The sequence below is a fragment of the Grammomys surdaster genome, unplaced genomic scaffold (genome assembly GCF_004785775.1).
Source record: "Grammomys surdaster isolate TR1022 unplaced genomic scaffold, NIH_TR_1.0 126546, whole genome shotgun sequence".
NCBI classification, from domain to species: Eukaryota; Metazoa; Chordata; class Mammalia; order Rodentia; family Muridae; genus Grammomys; species Grammomys surdaster.
Genome location: NW_021621338.1, coordinates 15,765,041 through 15,785,447, shown reverse-complemented (window position 1 = coordinate 15,785,447; position 20,407 = coordinate 15,765,041). Strand labels below are relative to the sequence as shown.

At 40.1% G+C, this 20,407-nt stretch overlaps 1 protein-coding gene across 1 annotated transcript in view; it reads left to right on the top strand.

Annotated features, from left to right (window-relative positions):
* Window positions 1–141: 141 nt before the first annotated feature.
* The window catches only part of Synpr (synaptoporin), a 305,150-nt gene continuing 284,884 nt past the window's right edge, over window positions 142–20,407 (top strand). The window contains exons 1-2 of the mRNA XM_028760699.1: window positions 142–375; window positions 509–574. Coding sequence (XP_028616532.1) covers window positions 358–375; window positions 509–574 — 84 coding nt within the window. The 5' untranslated portion in view covers window positions 142–357. The remainder of the gene's footprint in view (window positions 376–508; window positions 575–20,407) is intronic.

The following is a 20,407-nucleotide window of genomic DNA, read 5'->3' as shown; positions in this document are numbered from 1 at the left end:
GAGGGCTGTGCCTAGCCCACCCGGACGCCCTCCCCCGTGGAGCGTGCGGCTGGCCAATGACAGCCTGGCCCTGATGGCTTGGCTTTCTCCCCTCCTCTGTTGCTGCTCCCTAGCCCACTCTGCCCCGCCCACCCATCTCAGGCTCGGTTTGCCTCCCGCTGAGCTAGCTCAGCGAGCGCACAGCACTGACAAGCTGACAAGCCCCAGCGAGCTGGCACCAACAGCCAGCGCTCCCCGCCTAGGTCCCGGGTCAGCTGCTCGCTGCTTGAAGTGGCTTCTGACCCTGGGGACCGTGGGTCAGACGAACTTCATCCCTGAAGGGAACCGGTGCGAGAGAAGACAGAGTAAGGGCGAGCCATGGACCCTGTGAGCCAGGTAGAACTGAACAGGACAGGCAGGGTGGCTGGCCTAGGATTGGGAAACGCCAGGGACGTCGACACACTGGACAGGTGTCCCCAGCCCTCCGCTCATACTTTTGCTTTCTTTCCCCTTTCTCGTTCGTTTGTAGCTTGCCTCTGCGGGCACCTTTCGGGCATTGAAGGAACCCCTTGCCTTCCTGCGAGCCCTGGAGTTGGTGAGTAGCTGGAAGGCATTGAGCTGCCAGGTAGAAAGAGGTCAAGTGGGGCGCTCTCTGTTCTGTTCATAGCCAGGGGTCCAACCTCTTTCAATCTTGCCTGCTCCAGGTGCGGTTCTGGGGCTGCTAAGGTAGTGTCGAGGTCACAATGGGATCCTAAGTGAAATGTAGGTGCATTTATGCAGGAGTTCAAATCACCTTCCTTCGCAGCTTGCTGGCCAGCAGGGTCTGGTAGGGGAAGCAGGGGATGTGGGAGGGAGAAGGAGAAGCCTCCGTGGAGCTCTGGCCTCTCTCCTGTACCCTTAGGAGCCCTAGACCAGTATGGGTAGGGAAGCATCACAGACAGAGAGCTGGGAGGACTTGTCCAAGCTGGAAAAGTTGGTCAGCGCTGGGCTAGCTACTGTTCTGTGTTCAGATCTCTGAGACTCACTGCTTGACTGGAAGCTCCAGCTAGAAGTATACTCCAGAAGGCTTTAAAGAGAGGATAGTATAAGTGAGAAGGACTTCCCTAGTATCATTTTTTCTACCGTCACTACTGTTTTTTTGTTTGTTTGTTTGTTTGTTTTTCAGTCGAATCCTTGACAAGCTTTCTCTAGGGTTTGGGCTGTGGGAACTTATATCACGTCTCTGATTTGTTTCTGTTTTTAAAAGCCACCTCAAGGAGCAAGGCACAAAAATGGTTACTCACGAGCAATGCCAATGTTCTTGACTGGAATGATAGTTATCAGGAGTGAAGTCTGTGGGTCACACATTTCCTCTTGCTGGGAGCTCTGGAAGGTTAGAGAAGCCATCTGAACAGAAAGTTCAAAGCCCGTCATGTAGAATTAATCACAGGCGCTAACACGGACCAGCTAGGAAATTATGTAAGAGCCTGTTCTGTGCTCCAGACTCAGAGACAAGGGTGTGTGTCTGGCTTTCACTACATAAGTGTGAAGCATGTTTCCATCACAATCCAGAGATAATCCCAGCTTCCCTGTGAATTGACCTGGAACACAATGCTTGATTGGATCAGTTTAACCTCTTCAAGAAAGTTCTTTAAAAAGGCTCCTGTTATTGCCTTTCAGTTTGCTATTCTGATACTGTTTCTCTCTCTCTCTCTCTCTCTCTCTCTCTCTCTCTCTCTCTCTCTCTGTCTCTCTCTCTGTCTCTCTGTCTCTCTCTCTCTCTCTGTCTCTCTCTCTCTCTGTCTCTGTGTGTGTGTGTGTGTGTGTGTGTACACAAAGGCCATGGTTCGTACACACATGGAAATCAGAAGAGAACATATGGGAGTTGATTCTCTCATCTGTTCACTTATGGTAGATTCCTGGGATCGAACTCAGATTGTGAGAATTGGCAGCACGTACATTTATCTGCTGAGAGGCTGACAGCTGTAATATTGGTGGTTGGTTGGATGGTAGGTCTGCTTTTTTTCCTTGTTCCCAAGTCAGGCAAATCTGCTATACTCACAGCTGAAGGGCCTTTCAGCTGTCTTCCTTAGCCCCTGTCTCACATTTGTTTACTTAGTCATCAACTAGAACTTCTCATGAAGGCATGACTTTAAAAATATCAAAATAATACTTCAGTTCTCAACTTATTTTCCCCCAAAGTTCAGAAACCTAACATCATTTTCTGATAGAACATATGACTATCTCGCATGGTCATTTACTTGAAATATCACTCTTTCTTCAGCATGATTTTTCTCCTACAAACAAGGTCTCTATTGATAGATTTCAAAGGCCTAGTCAATCTAAGTGAGTTTGTTTAGATCATAGCTTTCTGGACAGCAACTCAGAATGCTGGGAAGATGGATTTTCAACAACCATCATTCAAAACAAGCCCCTGTGGGTAATCCTCAAATGCATCAATGTTGAAGAAACATGAGTCTGGGACACACTGTCTCTTCAAAGCCCAAAGGCTATTTACCCCAGTGAATATTTCTGTCTTCCCATTCTAGGCCTAGAGGAGATGTTTGTTCTTAGCTGAAACATTAGTTCCTCAGTAAAGTGTGTCCCATACGCCTCCTAGTTTCTTACCCCTGAACTGAGCGACTCACTCCATTCTCTGGCCTTCTGTTACTTCTTATCTATTCACAAGAAGTATCACACTGTATTACATTGGACTATAGGCCATACTGTCTTGAGATGGAGAGATAACAGCTCTGGGCAGGTATACATCTCTGTGTGTGCACTGACATACGGAGCTGCTCTGATACATATGTAGCCTATATTCAAATGACAGTGCATCGGGTGGAAGTATAGTCATCTAGTGCATTATATATTTGTTCTGTCTCTGTGTCTTTTACTAGTCCCATTCAGAACTCTTGGTAAACAGTGGGTGATCAGGAAAAATGTTCATCGGTAAGCATAGAGCACTTACTATAGCCAGTTTCTCTTCTCCTGTAGAAGCTGACGAAGTGATAGAACGTGGCTTTGAGGCTGAGAGTCTCCAGTCTTTAAGCTATAATCCTTGTCAGCATCTATAATCGTGAAAATAAAGTACACATAAAGATGTATGTTTCGGTAGTCCTCTTGTTGTTATAATAAATCGCCTTAAACTGAGTAGTTGTTACATCAGAGAGATTTCTTTCTCATATTTCTGACGGCTGGAAGTTTCAATCAAAGGTTGACAGATTCTGTGTCTGGCAAGAGCTCACTTTCTAATTCACAGATGGCACCTTCCCTGTGCCCTCACTTGCCCTTTGTAAGGGCACCAATGATGTACATGAGGTCTCTGACCTTGTGAGTGATCCAGGTCCCAAATGTGCCACCATCTAATACTGCCGGGTTTTTTTTTTGGGGGGGGGGGCTCAGATTTTAACATGTAAAGGTTGGAAGGCACACCATTTACAGTGGAAAAATAGAAGCAACCAGTAAAAACATGTAGGAAAATACTTAAAGGTGTAACTTGTGCAAATAGTGAAATATGCTATCATTAAAAACAATGAATTAAGTTAATATCCATTTACATCGAAGTTGATGCCTATATACTGTCAAAAATGAATCCAGGCATGGTGGTATCTAACTGTACCCCAAGGACTAAGGAGGCTGAGGAAGAGGGATCATCCTGGGATACACGGTGAGATGCTGCTTCAAAACAATCCTTAAAAACAGAAAAGAAAGAAACTAAGCTTTTCTTTTTTTTTAAACACTTCATAAACTTTAAATGGAGGAATAATAATCTCTCCATTAGTCAGTACGTAAATGATGCGGTCCATCAGATATGCAGGTTACCTGCGCAACAAACAGCACGGTCTTTACAAAACCACATGTGAGTAGTGTGTTGGAATGTGTCTGTGCGCCTTATATGAACATAGAAGGAGGCATAACAGTACCTACAACTGAACAAATAAATAATGAGTTTTTGACAAGATGTAATTTGGTAGTTAGTGGTAAAGAATGGAATGGCCTGAAAGAAAGTCATGAAAGTCACGATTATAGATATGTCACTCCTGTACAGTCATACATGTGGGTGATTCTAACTAGTGTTGTCAAATTTTTCCTGTGGATGGACTATTTGAACTGATTCACAGCCAAACACGTCTTCTTAAGAGGTAGATATGTTTTATACATTCTTCCCTTAGAAGAGCTTGTAGATGAAATAAATTTAAACTCTTAATAACATAGAAAAGCATGACGGGAAAGCCTCAACTACTTTCAAACACTTTTGAACAAAGCTTCTCCACCGTTGATCTCTATTAAGTCATGGGGTGAGGGAACTTTTACTAACTTTTCAAAACCAGAGATTCAAAACACAAATCTGACTCTTGTAATTTATTTACTTTATTACATGATAAGAAAGTATGTCCTACAAAGCTTTTTTTTTTTTTTTTTTTTGGTTTTTCGAGACAGGGTTTCTCTGTGTAGCCCGGGCTGTCCTGGAACTCACTCTGTAGACCAGGCTGGCCTCGAACTCAGAAATCCTCCTGCCTCTGCCTCCCAAGTGCTGGGATTAAAGGCGTGCGCCACCACTGCCCGGCCCCCTACAAAGCTCTTAAACCATTATTTGAAAATGTTATAAAATATCCAATTTAGCTTCCTTCCATATTTTGAAAAGCCATGAACATACCATTCAATCTTCTACTGGTCTTTCTTAGTTTGTTACTTCAGTACTGCAAATACACACACTCTCTCTCTCTCTCTCTCTCTCTCTCTCTCTCTCTCTCTCTCTCTCTATATATATATATATATATATATATATATATTTATTCATGGTCTCTCTCTGTCTCTGTAAAAATTTGTAGTAAACACGTTGCTTTCTTCTGCTATTTATTTATTTATTTATTTATTTATTTTGGTTTTTCGAGACAGGGTTTCTCTGTATAGCCTTGGCTGTCCTGGAACTCACTCTGTAGACCAGGCTGGCCTCGAACTCAGAAATCCACCTGCTTCTGCCTCCCAAGTGCTGGGATTAAAGGAGTGCACCACCACCGCCCAGCCTCTTCTGCTATTTATAAGTTCTGGGTTTGCACCTTGGGTTTCATGGAAAGTGGACTCAGCATGTTTGTGTTGTTCAGGAAAAACTAATGCTTCAAATGTTAGCCCTATTGGAACCGTGCTCGGGACTTCTTGTCCCTGATGGTGCTGTGTGGCTTGCCTAGTCCTCTAGGACTGTGCTGCAGATCTAGATGCTCTATAGTCTGCCCTTATGGAATCAACTTACTGGATTCCTTGAATCCTCATTCTCTGATGTCCATAGCTAATTATATTGTAACATGACTACTGTTCTGGACCTCATATTCCTATTCTAACTTACGTTCATGCCCCTTTTCCTCCCTGGTGAGGCCAGAACACCAAGAAATGCATGTGGTCTATGTAAATGGTAGCACTAGGATTTATATGATCTCCACTTCTGAACCTAAATTCAAAGCTATGTTCTCCAAGAAATATCCCACCCTTTTCTGTTTTCTTGCTGTCAAGAGATAGCATGCATAATTCCTGTTATCAGTAAAAATTGATTGATGCCTATAGCAGAGTGTATATAATAATGGCCACACTTTCAAACTTGTAGAAAGATAAGCAATAATTTCCACATCTTTCTGAGAGCTTCATATGAAGTCTCATGCTGTTTTATATGGCATCATCTCATCTTGGGGCTCCAGGATCCTAACTAACTCACTGTAAACAAAACCAACAGGAATGCCAAAGCCAAGACTTGACCAGCTGGCTCCATGCTGTATTTCCTTTAAATGCTACAGTCTTCTCCCATTTGCCAAATGCTCAGTGTCTCTTATCCCAAAGTGTCAAAGAAGATTTAAAAGCCAATAGTGTCTTACTTGGGGACCTATCAAGATACATATTTGAGACCTTTTCTGAACTTGCCAGGAATATCTTTTTTTTTTTTTTTAGAAAAAATTCAACAGATATCTATTGTCTTTTATATTTGGCTTCATTTTTCTGCTCATGATTAATTAAGCAAGCAAGTTTTAATTAAAATAATTTTTTCACATAAAATATCTACAAGAGACTTTTATTATAAAGTCAATAATCTTATCATATTTTATTGTCATTCTTTTGCTTTGCATGGATGAAGCACCCCCCAATATAAACAAAATGGTGAACTATGATATAAAACATCAAATTCCTGAGTGGTGGTCTGCCATTAAGGGGCCTGATGTATTTAAAGCTAAGTTAATATGGTGGATTTAATCATAACCTTCTCACCTCTGACAAAATTGTGTTCAGTTGGAATATGAATGGATACATGCATGATGCTAAACAGTACCCCAGAATTTAACACATACAGCTTCTCTGAGTTCACTGAGGCAGCTGGGATGAAAGCCCATCAGAACAGGGGAAAATAATACAGGGAAATTTCTTTCAAGAGGATTCCAAGCTCTGTCTGTCACAGGTGTAAAGGTAAAGAGGAAAAATAGTCATGTCTTACTTAAAAAAAAAAAAATCTAGACCTTCAAGGACCATGACTTCTTAGTGTCTTTGTCTTCGGTGGGCTATTTTTCACTTCTGTTACATTTATGCATGTTCTTGTTTACTGTATTGTCTTACCTTTTGGGCAAGAATATGTTTCCTCACCTAGACATTGGAGAAGATGCCTCTTTCCTGCCTCCCGACAGTGTCAGGAGATTTAAAAGAAACCATGTACATGGTAGGTGAGCGAGGGTCCTGACAGATGAGTGCTTCTCCAACTCCAAGACAACAAGAGTGCAACTCCAAGAGCAGCAGGCTGCTGGATGGAGGGTGTGGTGAGCGAGGTATGCTGAGGTCTGCAGTGTGGGAGCTTGAGCTCTGCTCTCCACCGGGCTGAGCCCTGCTGTCTTAAACAGCCTCCACCCTTTAGCCTCTGCCTCAGACTCCTCAGAAGTCACAAGAGTGAGGGAGACCCAGACTGGGGAGATGGCTCAGCCAACAAAGTGTTCGTTTTGCAAGCGTGAGAACCTAATCGATCCCCAAAGTCAGTCGTGGCTAAAGGCAGACATGGTGGTGTGTACTTACAATCCCAACACTGGGAGGGAGAGACAGGAATATCCTTGGGGCTTGCTCTTCAGTCAAATCATGGGGAGATCTACCTCTAAATAAATGAATGAAGAAGTAAACAAGTAAACAAACAAACAAACAACTTTGAATACTGCTTAACAAACAAATACGGAAGGCTAGCCTCTGGTTTCCAAACATACTTGAGCATGTGCACCTAAGCACATGCACATAAACTCTCTCTCTCTCACACACACACCATCCATTGACACATGCACATACACACACACACACACACACACACACACACACACACACACATTTGGAGACACATGAAAGAGAAAGTTGAATCTAACTCATAACCCAAGCAAACCTGTACATGGAAGGCAGTCCACATCACCATTTCCAAAGCCTATTTCCTGCTCTGCACATGTTACATATTTCTTGGACATTTGAAAGTCCTGCTGATGGTTTCCTACTGATGAGGTGGACAACATGCCATTACCACTGCTTGGAACATGCTCAATTTCCCTTCTTACCCAACCCCAACTAACTAGAGAATTATTTTTCACTTGGGTGTCAGCCTAGATTGGGAGGGGTTGCTCATTGAAGCTGACCCCTTACGTTCTCTAGAGCATACATTCTAGCCAAGGTAGAATGCTGTCTTATTAATCTGCACATTCTAAAGATTTAGTACAGCTCTTGGAATAAAGAAAGGTTTACTTCAAGAACAGCTACTAATCCTTCTATAGGTCCCAGGCCCAAAGGTTTACTCAATATTGAGTGGAAGATATGAGTGAAGGCAGGAAGAGAGAAACATGATGGAGGATGGATAAATGAATTCTAGAGAACACAGTCCCTTCCTGTGAAGGAGAATTGTAAGGACTTCATAGACGTACACGATAAGCTGTTAGTCTTAGTTATAAAAGAAATTACCTCACAAAAACAGAGTAGAATGTGGACAAGAAAGAGATATTATAGACCTTCTCCCATTTAGTAACAGAGGAGAACCCTTATAAAAACAATAGGTAAGAGTTGAAATAGTGGTAAGTGACCCAAGCAACAAGAGTCCTTAGCAAGGTAGCTGCCATGCCAGGATTTTATACAGGGTCCTGCCTGTCTTCTCAGCATATTCTCTTTGTGAATCTCACTCATTCTACCCAGGATTCTCATCTGACACCCTGCAGGAAGGAATGTGATTGCCTTGGCTGATTGCTTTTTTCAGTTTAACCTAACTGTCAACCCCAGGTCATATCCTAAGCCAATAAACTAGTGTATGGATTCATTGCCCACAGGTCAAATGTACACTACTATTCTGTCACTCGTTGTCTGATTTTAAAGGATCATGAAAGTCAGGCCACTCTCCTCTAGACCATTCTTTCTAATGGAGCAGTGAAAGGGACAATCTTTAAAGTTAGGACATAGCAGGCCCAGTGAAGGGTCTGAATATAGGTGGTAAAACTAGATTGTTTGAACAGATGAATGGACAATGGAAATGGTGTATGTGTATGTATATGTGATGTGTGTGTGTGTGTGTGTGTGAGAGAGAGAGAGAGAGAGAGAGAGAGAGAGATGTGTATTTGTGTGTGTGTATAAGTATATAGTGGTGTGATATGTGTGTGGGGGGTATATGTGGGGTGTGGGGTATATGTATGTGCTGTGTGTAGTGTGTTTTTTGATGTAATAGAAAACCAAAAATGTAAAGAGCTAATTGGCTTGTTTTGTGTACTAAACGCTGTCTGTTTAAAGAAGGAGAGAGATTAGTTGATATACAAAATTCACCTAAGGCTTGAAGAAATGTGGATTTTGAATCAGTCATGTGCTAGAGTTTGGGACCAGTTAATTTAATTTAATTTAATTTAATTTAATTTAATTTTTTAAAGCTGTGAAGTCTTCACATGAATATCGTAAGTGTCACATCATTTGCTTGCTTATAGTGGTTAAATGTTCAACAGTGTCTTACCTGTATCACAGCTATGAGACTGTAACTGGGAAAGACCTTGTTAATGATGACACTATATTTCAATTGCAATGAACTCTCTCCAAACTTCTAAATCTTTATAAACATAGTTTTCTCAGTATTATACTCTTAGTGATGCTGTGTGTGTGTGTGTGTGTGTGTGTGTGTGTGTGTGTGTGTTTCTATCATCTTCCCACTAGAAAAAGGTGCATGGTGAGGCAACCATAAGCCATATACAAATCGTGTTAATTCTAACGTGTAGATAAAAGTAGTTTTCTAATTGTTGTCAGTGACCTAGTGATTCCTTATTACTTCTGAGGACTACTTAATAGCCTTGCTTATAAATGGGGTGATCAAATCATTTTCCTGAAATCAGACAAGTAAGTCATAAATAATGTGAATATGCCCAGACACCAAACTCTATGTTCTATATCATTTTCCTGAATTTTCTTCATTGATACAGACTCCTCATTCATGCACAGGGTGTCAACGATTTCCCCACTGAAAACAGTAATAGAAAAGACACAAATCTATATTTGTATCTATCATATATTAATACAAGACTTTAAGAAGTTTAAATCTTTCTTTTCATTCTTAATTCAATTTCTTCTCTACTATCAAAGAAAACAGAAAATAAGGCAAAATTTAAAGCTAAGTGCCCTCAAAATAACTTTCGGGGAGTTCTTACGGCTCAAAAAGATTTCTGTTTCTTCAGAAAATTTTATTTATTTTGTATATCTTATAGAATATTAATTTACAAGTCCACTCCCTAAGGAAAAGCAAATTCAGAAATCTGTTATGGACATATGCCCAGGAAGACATCTGGGGAATTCACGAAATCTCTAGATACTTAGCAAGATTGTAAACACTTTAATTCTTTTGGATGTTTGGGAATTTACTTAAGCCAAATGAGTCTCATCATTGATGACGGGGAATGCATGAATTTTGTCCGCTTCCTGTGAGTGAGAACTGAGGTTTGTTGTTTGGAAGATTGGTGTGACAAATATGAAGAGATTCCTCTGTGGTGTTAACAGGATGTGCTCACCGATCCATCTGCTCACAGCAGACTGCTTGACTCTGCTTTTGTACCGTGACTTCACCTAACGGTTTTGGTTGTACCTGATAGACAGATTGCTAACATGCTGGAATCCTTCCTGAAGTAGAGAGCCAGAGTTGCAAGGAGAAAAAGACTTGGATTGAATAGTAATTCTGGAAGCCTGATAGGTACTGGCCCATAATTAGAGTGAAACATGGAGATCCTGAGAAACACTGCACTTAGACAAAGAAATGGCTGGCTAGGGAGAGATTATAACATGATTCAGAATATGCTGAGAGGCCAGGTGTGATGGCATATGCATCTAGTTCCAGACCTCAGAAGGCAGAAAAAAAAGCAGATTTCTGTGAGGTTGAGGCTAGCTTGGTCTATAATGGGCTGCCATTAATATTCATCTGTTACTGCAATTATTTGAGGATATGGGGAAGGTGTTCTTCTGACATAGATAATAGATGAGGTTTCTTCAAGAACTTTCGCTTTTAGACTTTTCAATTACATTTATAAGGCAATTGAAAGAAAAGTACAATTATTCATGAGATCACAACATCACTCAGGAACTTATATTTGAAATTGATTTTAAGACACATATGCAGTCTGGTAAGATGGCCCAAAGGTTAACAGTGTTGGTTCTATACCATGAGGACTGAGCTTGGATTCTAGTACCCAAGGAACAAGCCAGGTATGATCTTTCCATGCCTGCAACCACAGCACCATGGCTGGGAGGGGAGACTTGCATTTGAAAGTAGATGGTGGTGGTAGACCTTTTGACCAAGGTGATTAGAACTATTTTTATACACTCACAATATGCCTGTTCATTAAAATCTCAAAATAAGCAAAAGCCAGCAAGTAAATATTATCCAATGTTCTGCTGAAGGCTAACTGAGCTAATATTTTGAACATACATTTTAAGGTACTTTTGTGTGCACATACATTTTTTACCTCTGAAATGACATGCTAATTTCCAGAACTGTACAAGTATAACCATGCAGCACACATGAGTATATTTTAGTCAATAACAGTTGCTAAAACAGCCTATCACAACAAGGCTTTAACACAAGTGATAATGTATATGTCTTGGCCTGTATAAGCAATCCATTCTATGAAGTCCAGTGATAAAAATCACCCAAGGATACATTCCTAAAATCTATCTCAGACATTAAGAAATGATGCCTGATTGTAACACAAATAACAGAAATTTATTGTTGCAGAGTTCTGAAGGCCAAAGCTTTGAGATCAGCATGCGGAAAAAACAAAATCATTTCACGGGTCATGAGGAGCTATACTCGTCTCCAAATCCTAGTGGTTGACAGTCTTTAGTGTTCCTTGACTTATGGATGATTCATCCCTCAGGTCTCTGCCTTCTTTCTATGACACTGCATGTGTGTGTGTGTGTGTGTGTGTGTGTGTGTGTGTGTGTGTGTACATGATACCAGTCGCATCGATCTAGGAGCTTGCTCTCTAACTCTGCTATTATGACTTCCTCCAACTTTATCTGCTTGATCTTGTTTCCAAATTAAGTCACATTCTGAAGTACTAGAGTTAGGATTTCAGCATAGAAACCTTCCTTTGAAAATGGAAAAGAAGGCCCAACTCCTTCGATAGAGGAGATGTAGAATAGGGACTATTTGTCACATGCTTTCTTCTCTTGAGATAGCGTGAATTATGCTTCCATGCTATGGAACACATAGCATGTTATAGAAATTAAATGTCCCACTCCATAACTTTGACAGCTGTGTACCATAATCGTGAGTGCTTATTGCACAGATTATCCCACCATTTCATAAGTCATATAGTTTTCAAATGCTTACTATATGCTTTGAAAAACCTGTGAGGATCCCTGTAAAGATACACACTTCTGTGCCTCTAACACAGTTAACTTTTTTTTTATTTTAACATGTGTGTGTATGTGATATAGGTGCCAAAGCATGCACCCATGCACATGTGAAGACCAGAGGAGGGCATAGGGTTTCCTACTCTATCATGCCCTTCCTGCCTTAGTCCCTTGAGACAAGTCTGCCACTGAACCTAGGGCTAGTATCCTCTTTTCTCTGTACTTCATAGTGTTTGTATTACACACACACACACACACACACACAGAGAGAGAGAGAGAGAGAGAGAGAGAGAGAGAGAGAGAGAGAGAGACACACAATGTCCTATTTTTTACATGGGTTCCCAGGATTCCAAGGTTCAAATTCTCATGTTTGCATAGTAAGTAATCTTGCCTACCAATAAATTTTTACAATACCTGGTGTACTAGTTTTTAGTTTGAGAGTGCTCAAAGTACTATATGTTTTAAAGATGTTTGAAAAAATGACCAGGTTGTCTTCCAATAGTATGGTTCTGGAGAGATCATTGCCAGTCACACGTTTCTCTACGATGATATGAAATCTAGTGGAACCATTGCTTCTTTGATCTTGCACTGAGATTGCACATTTTTTTCTTGATGATTATATTCTGGCTTTGCTTCAGAAATACATAAACAATTGATTTACGAAGCAATAGCTACAGCTGCCAAACTCATGTAGTTGGTTGTTCACAGGAAGCTTTAAAGGAGCTGCTGCTTTTAATTCTCTAGGTCACGCCGTGACTCCACTATCGAAAATTATTTAGATGTTTGTGCTCTGGCTTGGCCAGAGACAGTAATTATCTTCCTTTATTTGAGACACTGGCAGATGTTTCTGTAGTTTTGACAACATTTCTGACCACACTTGTACTAGCTGAGATTGAGTCCACTCTGCCTCTTCCTCACGCACTGCTGTATTTGGACACTGTATTAGTTACTTTCTGTTGCTGTGATAAAACATCCATCCTGACAGGGCTGCAGCAAATGGCAGGCATGGAAGAGGAAGCTGAGTGTTTGCATCCTCAACTGCAAACATAAAAACAGAGAAGTGGGGTAAGGCCTTAAGCTTTCAAAGCCTTCTCCCCATGCCATATTTTCTCTTTCAAGACTGCACCTCCTGGATCTTCTGAAATAGAACCAACAAATAGGGTCAAGTATTAAGATATTGGAGCCTATGAGGGACACTCTCGTTTAAACAACCACAGCCCACCTTGGACTCTTGGGAATTTAGAAAGAGTTACCGCCGTTTATTCTATACTCGCTGTCCTATTTTCCACATGTGCCATTTGATTTAAACAGCTCAACTAAAATGGTAAAACCTACATGACTGCCATGGAGAGGCTGTCTTAAGAACAGCCTTATGATATGTCATATCATAAGCCTTATGATCATATGTCTTATGATATGTGCTTGAGGACAGTAGAGCATTGCAGAGCTCTGCAGTGACAGTCAGGGAGAAGCTGTCTTAACAACAATGATGTGTACTTGAGGACAGCAGAACATTGCAGAGTATTGCAGTGAGACAGTGTGTGCCACAGTGAACTTGAGCATCATGAGGCAGTTGGCACAGGGGTGTTATCAAAGACATATGTAGAGGGTTGCAATAGATATTTTGAAATAATCATGGGTGTATGACTTAATAACAAATCTAGTGCTGCTCCCAGGAAGAGAGTGGACAGCTGTCCTTTCAGAAGGACTTGTGAGAGATTGTGATGGCTTTTGTGCAAGCTGTGGTTCTTGTGGCGTGCTATGTGCTGTTGCAAATATGCAGTCACAGAGAAGAATTATTCTGTCTCATTTCAAGCTTTGTACTTGTGTTCGCTGACATCCACAAAAGTGACTCCAACATTCATAAAGGCATGCATCTTCATTTTCTTTCTCTTTAGGAACAGAGTATAAGGCTTAGAAAAATGAATAATGGTCCAGGATGCTCATGTCAGTGCTGATATTTGACCCTGGGTTTGCTTGGGTTCCAGAAAGGACCTTTTGTGTTTAACCTAGCAGCAGTAATGTTTTTGTCCTCCCTGGTGTTCCAATCTCTATATAAAGGGCTGGTACCCATGAGAAGAAAGTGAACTAGATGATGGGTTGTCAGAACTTACTCCATGTTCTTATCAGCTGGGCAATCAATGCTGCTGTGGGCAACCAAAGCAAACTCTTAGTCTATCCTTCAGCTCCAAAGAAGTAAGATTCTTTTGATTTGGGGTCTCATATGAACACAGCCAGCCTGGAAAGCTTGCTGCACAGTTGAGGATGGTCTTGAACTCCTGGTCTCCTCCTTGCCACATCCCAACTCTCAAGATTATATCCCACCACATCTGGCTCCAAAATTGGTTTTATCTTGTTAGAACTGCAAAGGAAAGTAGACTGCTATTTTATTTGAATTGAAGATATTTTTATTTGTAGAAAACAGAAGCAGCTTGGTTGCTCAGGCAAAAGATGCAAACCATTTAGAAAAGCAAGAGGATTGGGTATTCCCTCCCTATTTTCTGTTTTGTTTCCTCTTGGTTTTGTGGTGGAAAAATTATTGAAACAGAAATTCATCAGAGAGAGAAGAGAGAGAAAGAGAGAGAGAGAGAGAGAGAGAGAGAGAGAGAGAGAGAGAGAGATACTTAAACATCTCTTATTTCTATTAAAGAAGATAAATTTATTTATTATCATACGTTCCCACTCTAGAGATTGTGAGGTCTAGGAGAATGGACCAGATGGATGAGATGAACTAAAATCTCACACAATAGCTAACTTTATCTAGAATATCAAAAAGCTCATACTTTGAGAGTTAAAAATGGTCATATGAGTAAATCTGTGAACATTCTGAATCACAATAGCAAATGCCAATAGACAATCTGAAGCAAACCCATTCCTCTCTGCTACACATGGGATGGGTGCAAATACACATTCCAAGAACAATCTGAAGAAACTGAGGTCACAGGGCTCTTGTCTTGTTTCCTTGGAGTGTTCTCATAAGCCCTCAGAGTTTTCCTTATACAGCAGCATTCTAAGACTGTGTTCTGACAACCGTAAACTACCCTATTAAAAATGAAAAGAAGTATTTAGTAGTGAATTCTCTTAAACAATTTCAGGAGAAATGATATGATCTCCATTCAGATTGATAATTACAAACCTGTATAATGGCAACATAGCTTTCAGCTCATCTTGTGAAACTAATACAACTTTGAAAATAAATCAAGCAACAATATTAGATAGCAATTTAATAGTTAATTAATTTATAAATAAAATCTTTAAAATATAAGGATATCTAATGTTGCATCATATGAAAGCTATGATGTTAATCACACTAAGCAAGGATTAGATTACTATCACAAGTTTGAACCAAATTTGTAGCAAGCTTTACTAAATACAAGTCAGGATAACGGACACTGGCCAGGTCTATACCAGGGATTCCAGAGTATGGCACTAAATTACCTTAGTCAAGGCTTATAGAGGCAAAACCTATAAGGCTTCATAATTTCACCTCCATCCAATCAGTGGCAAGCATACATACTGGCATATATCCTGCCTAAATATCCCTTACGTATGTGTGATCAAGCATACAACACCCTGCACAGTTGGGGTAATCAAGCTTGTTTACACAAGTGAAAACATGTTTTGCTATCTTACACAATCATCCCTCAGCATCCCAGGAAGTTATCTGTCCTTAGGCAAGTGGACCTTACAGTTAGAGACATTTTTGTTTTATAGACCTCATAAGAACAGTAATTTAAACTTAAAACATAATATAACCATCACATTCCCCTCTTGAGTTGAATCTTTAGTCAAAGCAATGAGTCTGCGGTGGGTACCTGTTTATATTGACACCACTAGCTTTATGGCATGCAGACAGGAATTTATGTATCTAGTTAAGGCATTAATGATGTAAGGTCCAAAAGTAATTAGCAGAAACAGAAGTGTCAATGCAAAGGCCTCGTGATGACTGACATCAGCATCACTAGCCAGGAGGAGCCCAAATATGAAAATAGAAACAAGTCATTTATTTTAGCACTGTGTGTGTGTGTCTGTGTGTGTGTGTGTGTTTATTTGTTTGTTTATCTCTAACCTCTAGTGATTTCCAAATGGCTTGCATAGAAACATTTTCTCTTATAGTCACACAATAAGCTGCTTGTTTTGCATAGAGCAGGTCAAGTGCCCTATCGTATTATACAACTATTTGAGGTAACGAGTCTATTTGTTGATAAATCTTGACCTATTTAATTTTATCAGAGCAACATGAGTCCTTGTATGCTAATAGGCACCATAGATAGCCATTTTGTCCCCTTTGCCAGGGTGTTCCCTTTGGACCTAATATTTCAGTGTTTAGTTGATAATAAGGGCAACATAGTCTTTTCTGAAACTATTTTCTGCTGAAATTAGGGCATCATTGTCAGGGCCCAGGAAGGCTGGAATGTTAGTCAAAGGCCAAGAGGAGATTCAGGCAATGAGGCATTCATCCAGAAGCATCTGGTGCTCTAATCCACCTGAAGAGACATGGAACGATCATGTGGGATGGACTGGTTCATATCAGCTTTTATCAAGTTCAGGGCTAGCAGTCATTTGGAGTAGTTTATAGTCCAGAACTGATTTTTGGAGGGTGTCTGTCTGCTGAGAGAAAACCTGATGGGACAAATATAGACTAGAAAGAGAAGTGAAAGAAACTTGAAGGAAAATCTTAGATTTAGAGCTTCTTTCTTAGGAACAGGCACTAAGTGGGATAGCCTTTGCTGTTGATTGACATGACAGTAGTACTTATCTGGAGTCCATTTGGCCTGTGACAGCTGAACTTAAGTTGCAAAACCCTGAAGCTTACATTAATTTTAGTTTTAAAAAAAGAGAGAAAGTTTTAGATATATTGATTAGCATTATCACTGTTCATAATCTGTGCTGAAATGTACATTGTAGAAAAAGCAGTTAGCAATGTCTGTAGACATTCATTCCATGAAGTGGAACAAGCGCCATGAAGTCATATCAAAAGCTTAGGGTTAAAAAGTAGGAACATCCTTTCTTTTGTCCAGAGAACTGGATAGATAGATGGGACAGAGATAGTTTTAGGCTGATGAAAAGCACCTTTAGGTCTATACTAAGAAGACAACCAAAAGAAATTTAAAATCTTGAACTTGCAAATGATAAAAGTATTCAGTACTTTACCAGATTATTGGAACTCAATGTTAAAACTCTGAAGTTTTAAAATCTTAGTATAACACTAGTGTAGCGAGGGAAAGAAGTCTGAAAGGTTTTCATCACCTTAAATCATTTTCTTTAAACTCTTCAACTTCCATCTACACACCACAAAACAATTTTAGACCCTTACAACTTAAGCTTGAAATCTTTTTTCTATCCATTTACCATGAGACACAAGTGATTGACTACTGACACCAGTAGTTGCAAAGCAAGGTCCTTTAAACAAATAGTAAAAAGTTATACCTAAAACCTCTTGATATTTTATTATGAAGCCTGTTAGCACAGCAAGCCTCTCTACCCTTCTCAGCAGGAAATCAAGTAGCTCTAGGAAAAGCAAGGTGATTTTTACATGAAATGAGATAACAAGGTAGCTGCATCCTTGGGAAAGGAGCTGTTTGACTGTCACTGCCAAAAGGACAAAGGTACAGTTAGCCATCAGTGACCTGAGGAGAATAAGTTATAGTAATCCTCAGAAGGATAAGTTATAGCAGGAAGTATAAACCAAATGGACTCTGTATTGATTAAAATGACAAAGACTTGCCAGCTACCTGGATGAATGATCTTAGTAGGCTCCCGGGGTCTTGATGGCTTCATTGGGAGCAGAAGTCAAAGGTCTCCAACTATCACATAGAATCTTCCGTTATATCTTCCATTGCTGCACAGGACAGCATAGGCCTTCTGCCAGAACTGGAAGTTCTGAGAGATTTTCCTATAAATGAGGAACTTAGGAGAGGTGGCCTGCTTCGACTGAAGCAGGATACGGCAGTCAACACAATGATATTCACGGTTTTCGTACTGCCCTGGCAGCATTCGAGACATGGGACAGTTTTTCCTAGTAGTTATCATGGCCCTGATCCATGTCTGTGCCCCATCTGTCCTTAGTGTTGCCAGTAGGGTCTGGCATTTTGTGTATCACAGAAAGCTTTTTTTCCATTAAGCATTGAAAATGCTGCATTCAGCAGATCTCTGAAAAGTTTTGAGAGCCATCTATTAAGCCTATTCAATTTTAAGCAGACTTTATTGGTTTTAGTTACTTGCTTTAGGCCTACCCTTAAAAACACATATAGGAGGCTAAATAAAGCTTTTTCCTATAACTAATTTACATTAGTAACTTAGCATGACTACAAGTTTAGTCCTAAACACATTAGAAAACTTGGTCATTTATAAGATGACTGACCATTACCTTGCATGTATTAATCATCTTTATCAGTTCTCAGTATGTTAGTAACTTTTATAAGATTAAGATTTAAGATATGCAGTTTTATCACTGTTAGGTTTAACATTAAAGATTAACCAAATCTCTTAGCATCAAAATAAAACCTTAACTCATAAATACAATTAATAGGGAAACTGGCAACTTTACTTTCCTGGTCCTTTCATAGTGCACCATTACATGATATCAGAGTTTCTTGTGCGACTCAGCATATCAAAATATTCAAAGCTTAGCAACGTTAGTAAAGACAAGGAAGCGTTGGTCATACATACATGCTTGCCTCAGCCCCTCTTCACCTGAGTAGACCTTAGGTAAGGAGAGACATTCTCTAGACTCTGCACGATGCTTAGGCAACTGTCTTGCTGGATCATAAGAAAGGACTATCTCAGTTTCTGGTGTTTAGTGTTTGATACTCATAGCTATGGCCCTAACTCTTTAGAATCTTTATCTAAATATTCAAATTTTTCTTTAAAAAATGTTTAAGATCTTGATATTGGACTCCTCCAATATAAAAAAAAAACAAAGAACCTTTATTTTTTTAACTTTAAGAGGGAAGAAAGAGGCACAACCACAATGTAGACAAGGAAAAGCCAAACTAACAATGCAAACAACCCAATACATAATATCTGGAATTCACTCATGATCATCTGGCCTCATCGCAAGGGCCAAGGTTCTCTCCCTGGCTCCATCCTCAGCTTGTCTTCTAGGCTCTTGCCAGCTCCATTTCATTGTGAAAGTTGTGGCCACCACATGGCAGTGGCATCTTTAAAACTGCCAGGGTCCACCATTGCAACTAGGCTGCCCCTTTACCAACAGGCTTGCCTGGGCCATCTCCATGAATGCCAGTTTTGTCACACAGTGCCAAGCCCTAGCTGCTCTCTATGACCCTTAATGCCCTTGATACCAATACTCCCTGGGTCACTCTTACATTACAAAGTCCAGCTGCCAGCACAGAGTACATTCTTGTATCTGAACGCATGGAAGTACAGCTTTGATATATTATTAAATAAGCATTGCTTTTGAGTCCTATCTTTTATAAACCTCATTTTTATTTTATGATTTTGTTTTGAGTATATGAATTGTCATACAAAAACCTATCCTAAATCAAAGTAACTTAGAGACTTGTTGTTGCCTCCTTGGTTGGTTTATACCATATGGTCACCTTTAATCAAAATGGCGGTGAAGTCACACAGCCTTTATCCTCTATCCTTAGTAAAGATGGGTACCAGCCATGTGTTTGCCTACATCCTGATGCAGGTTATCAGTTATGACACCAAGCCACATGTTGGTTACATCCCAAGATGGAGTCATGCTATGTAATTCCTTTAAGATTACCTGTGTATAGATTTTTTTTTAACTATCAACCTCCTGTGTTTTAAGTTTTGAAATCCTTTTTTGTTACAGATTTTACAGATTTTTAACTGTACCCAATGAGCTTAAAGATTCTGAAGTACAGAAAGTGCACATAATAGCCTTACAAATTGTGAGATAGGGTTTTAATCTTAGCAACAAGTTTTGTCAGTTAATGAAACCAGTAGTCTAATTTCTTTGGCTGTTTTGTTTTTTCCTCTTTTCCCTGTCACAGAATCAAGTGACTCACTTGATGTTGGACAGAGAAGAGACTTTTAAATATGCATGTTTGGGTCTAGAGAAAGGAGAACCATAATGCAACTTCAGAGCCAGCTTTTCAATAAAGTAGAACAGCATATACTAACTTTAATATTATCTACACCCAAAAGACATCTGAGTTCCTGCTAAACTGAATGCAGTGACTACATAGATAAGAAATTCTGAGCCCTGGTCACTGAAGCAGCCATGGCAGCAGTGGCAGTGGTAGCCAGTAGTTGGCCGAGGCAGAGACGCTACAGTACATAGCAACCCTCACTAAAACACAAGATAACATTTGAATTTTATGAATCTTAGCAGTCCTTATTTATTTTTGACACTTTTTTGTGTATTTCCATATGCCTGTGAATTTTGTACACTCATGTTTTGCTTAATGGCAGGCATATGCTCTGAGCAGTGCATCCTTGGGTGATTTCATCACTGTGCTAACCACTTCTGTCTAGATGAAGATTTGCTTTGGCAAGCACTTTTTCTCCATAATCAGCTGATCTAGAGTTTTCAAATATTTTTTTTTTAGCTGCCTTCAAATCAATACTCACAGCCTTACCACTCACT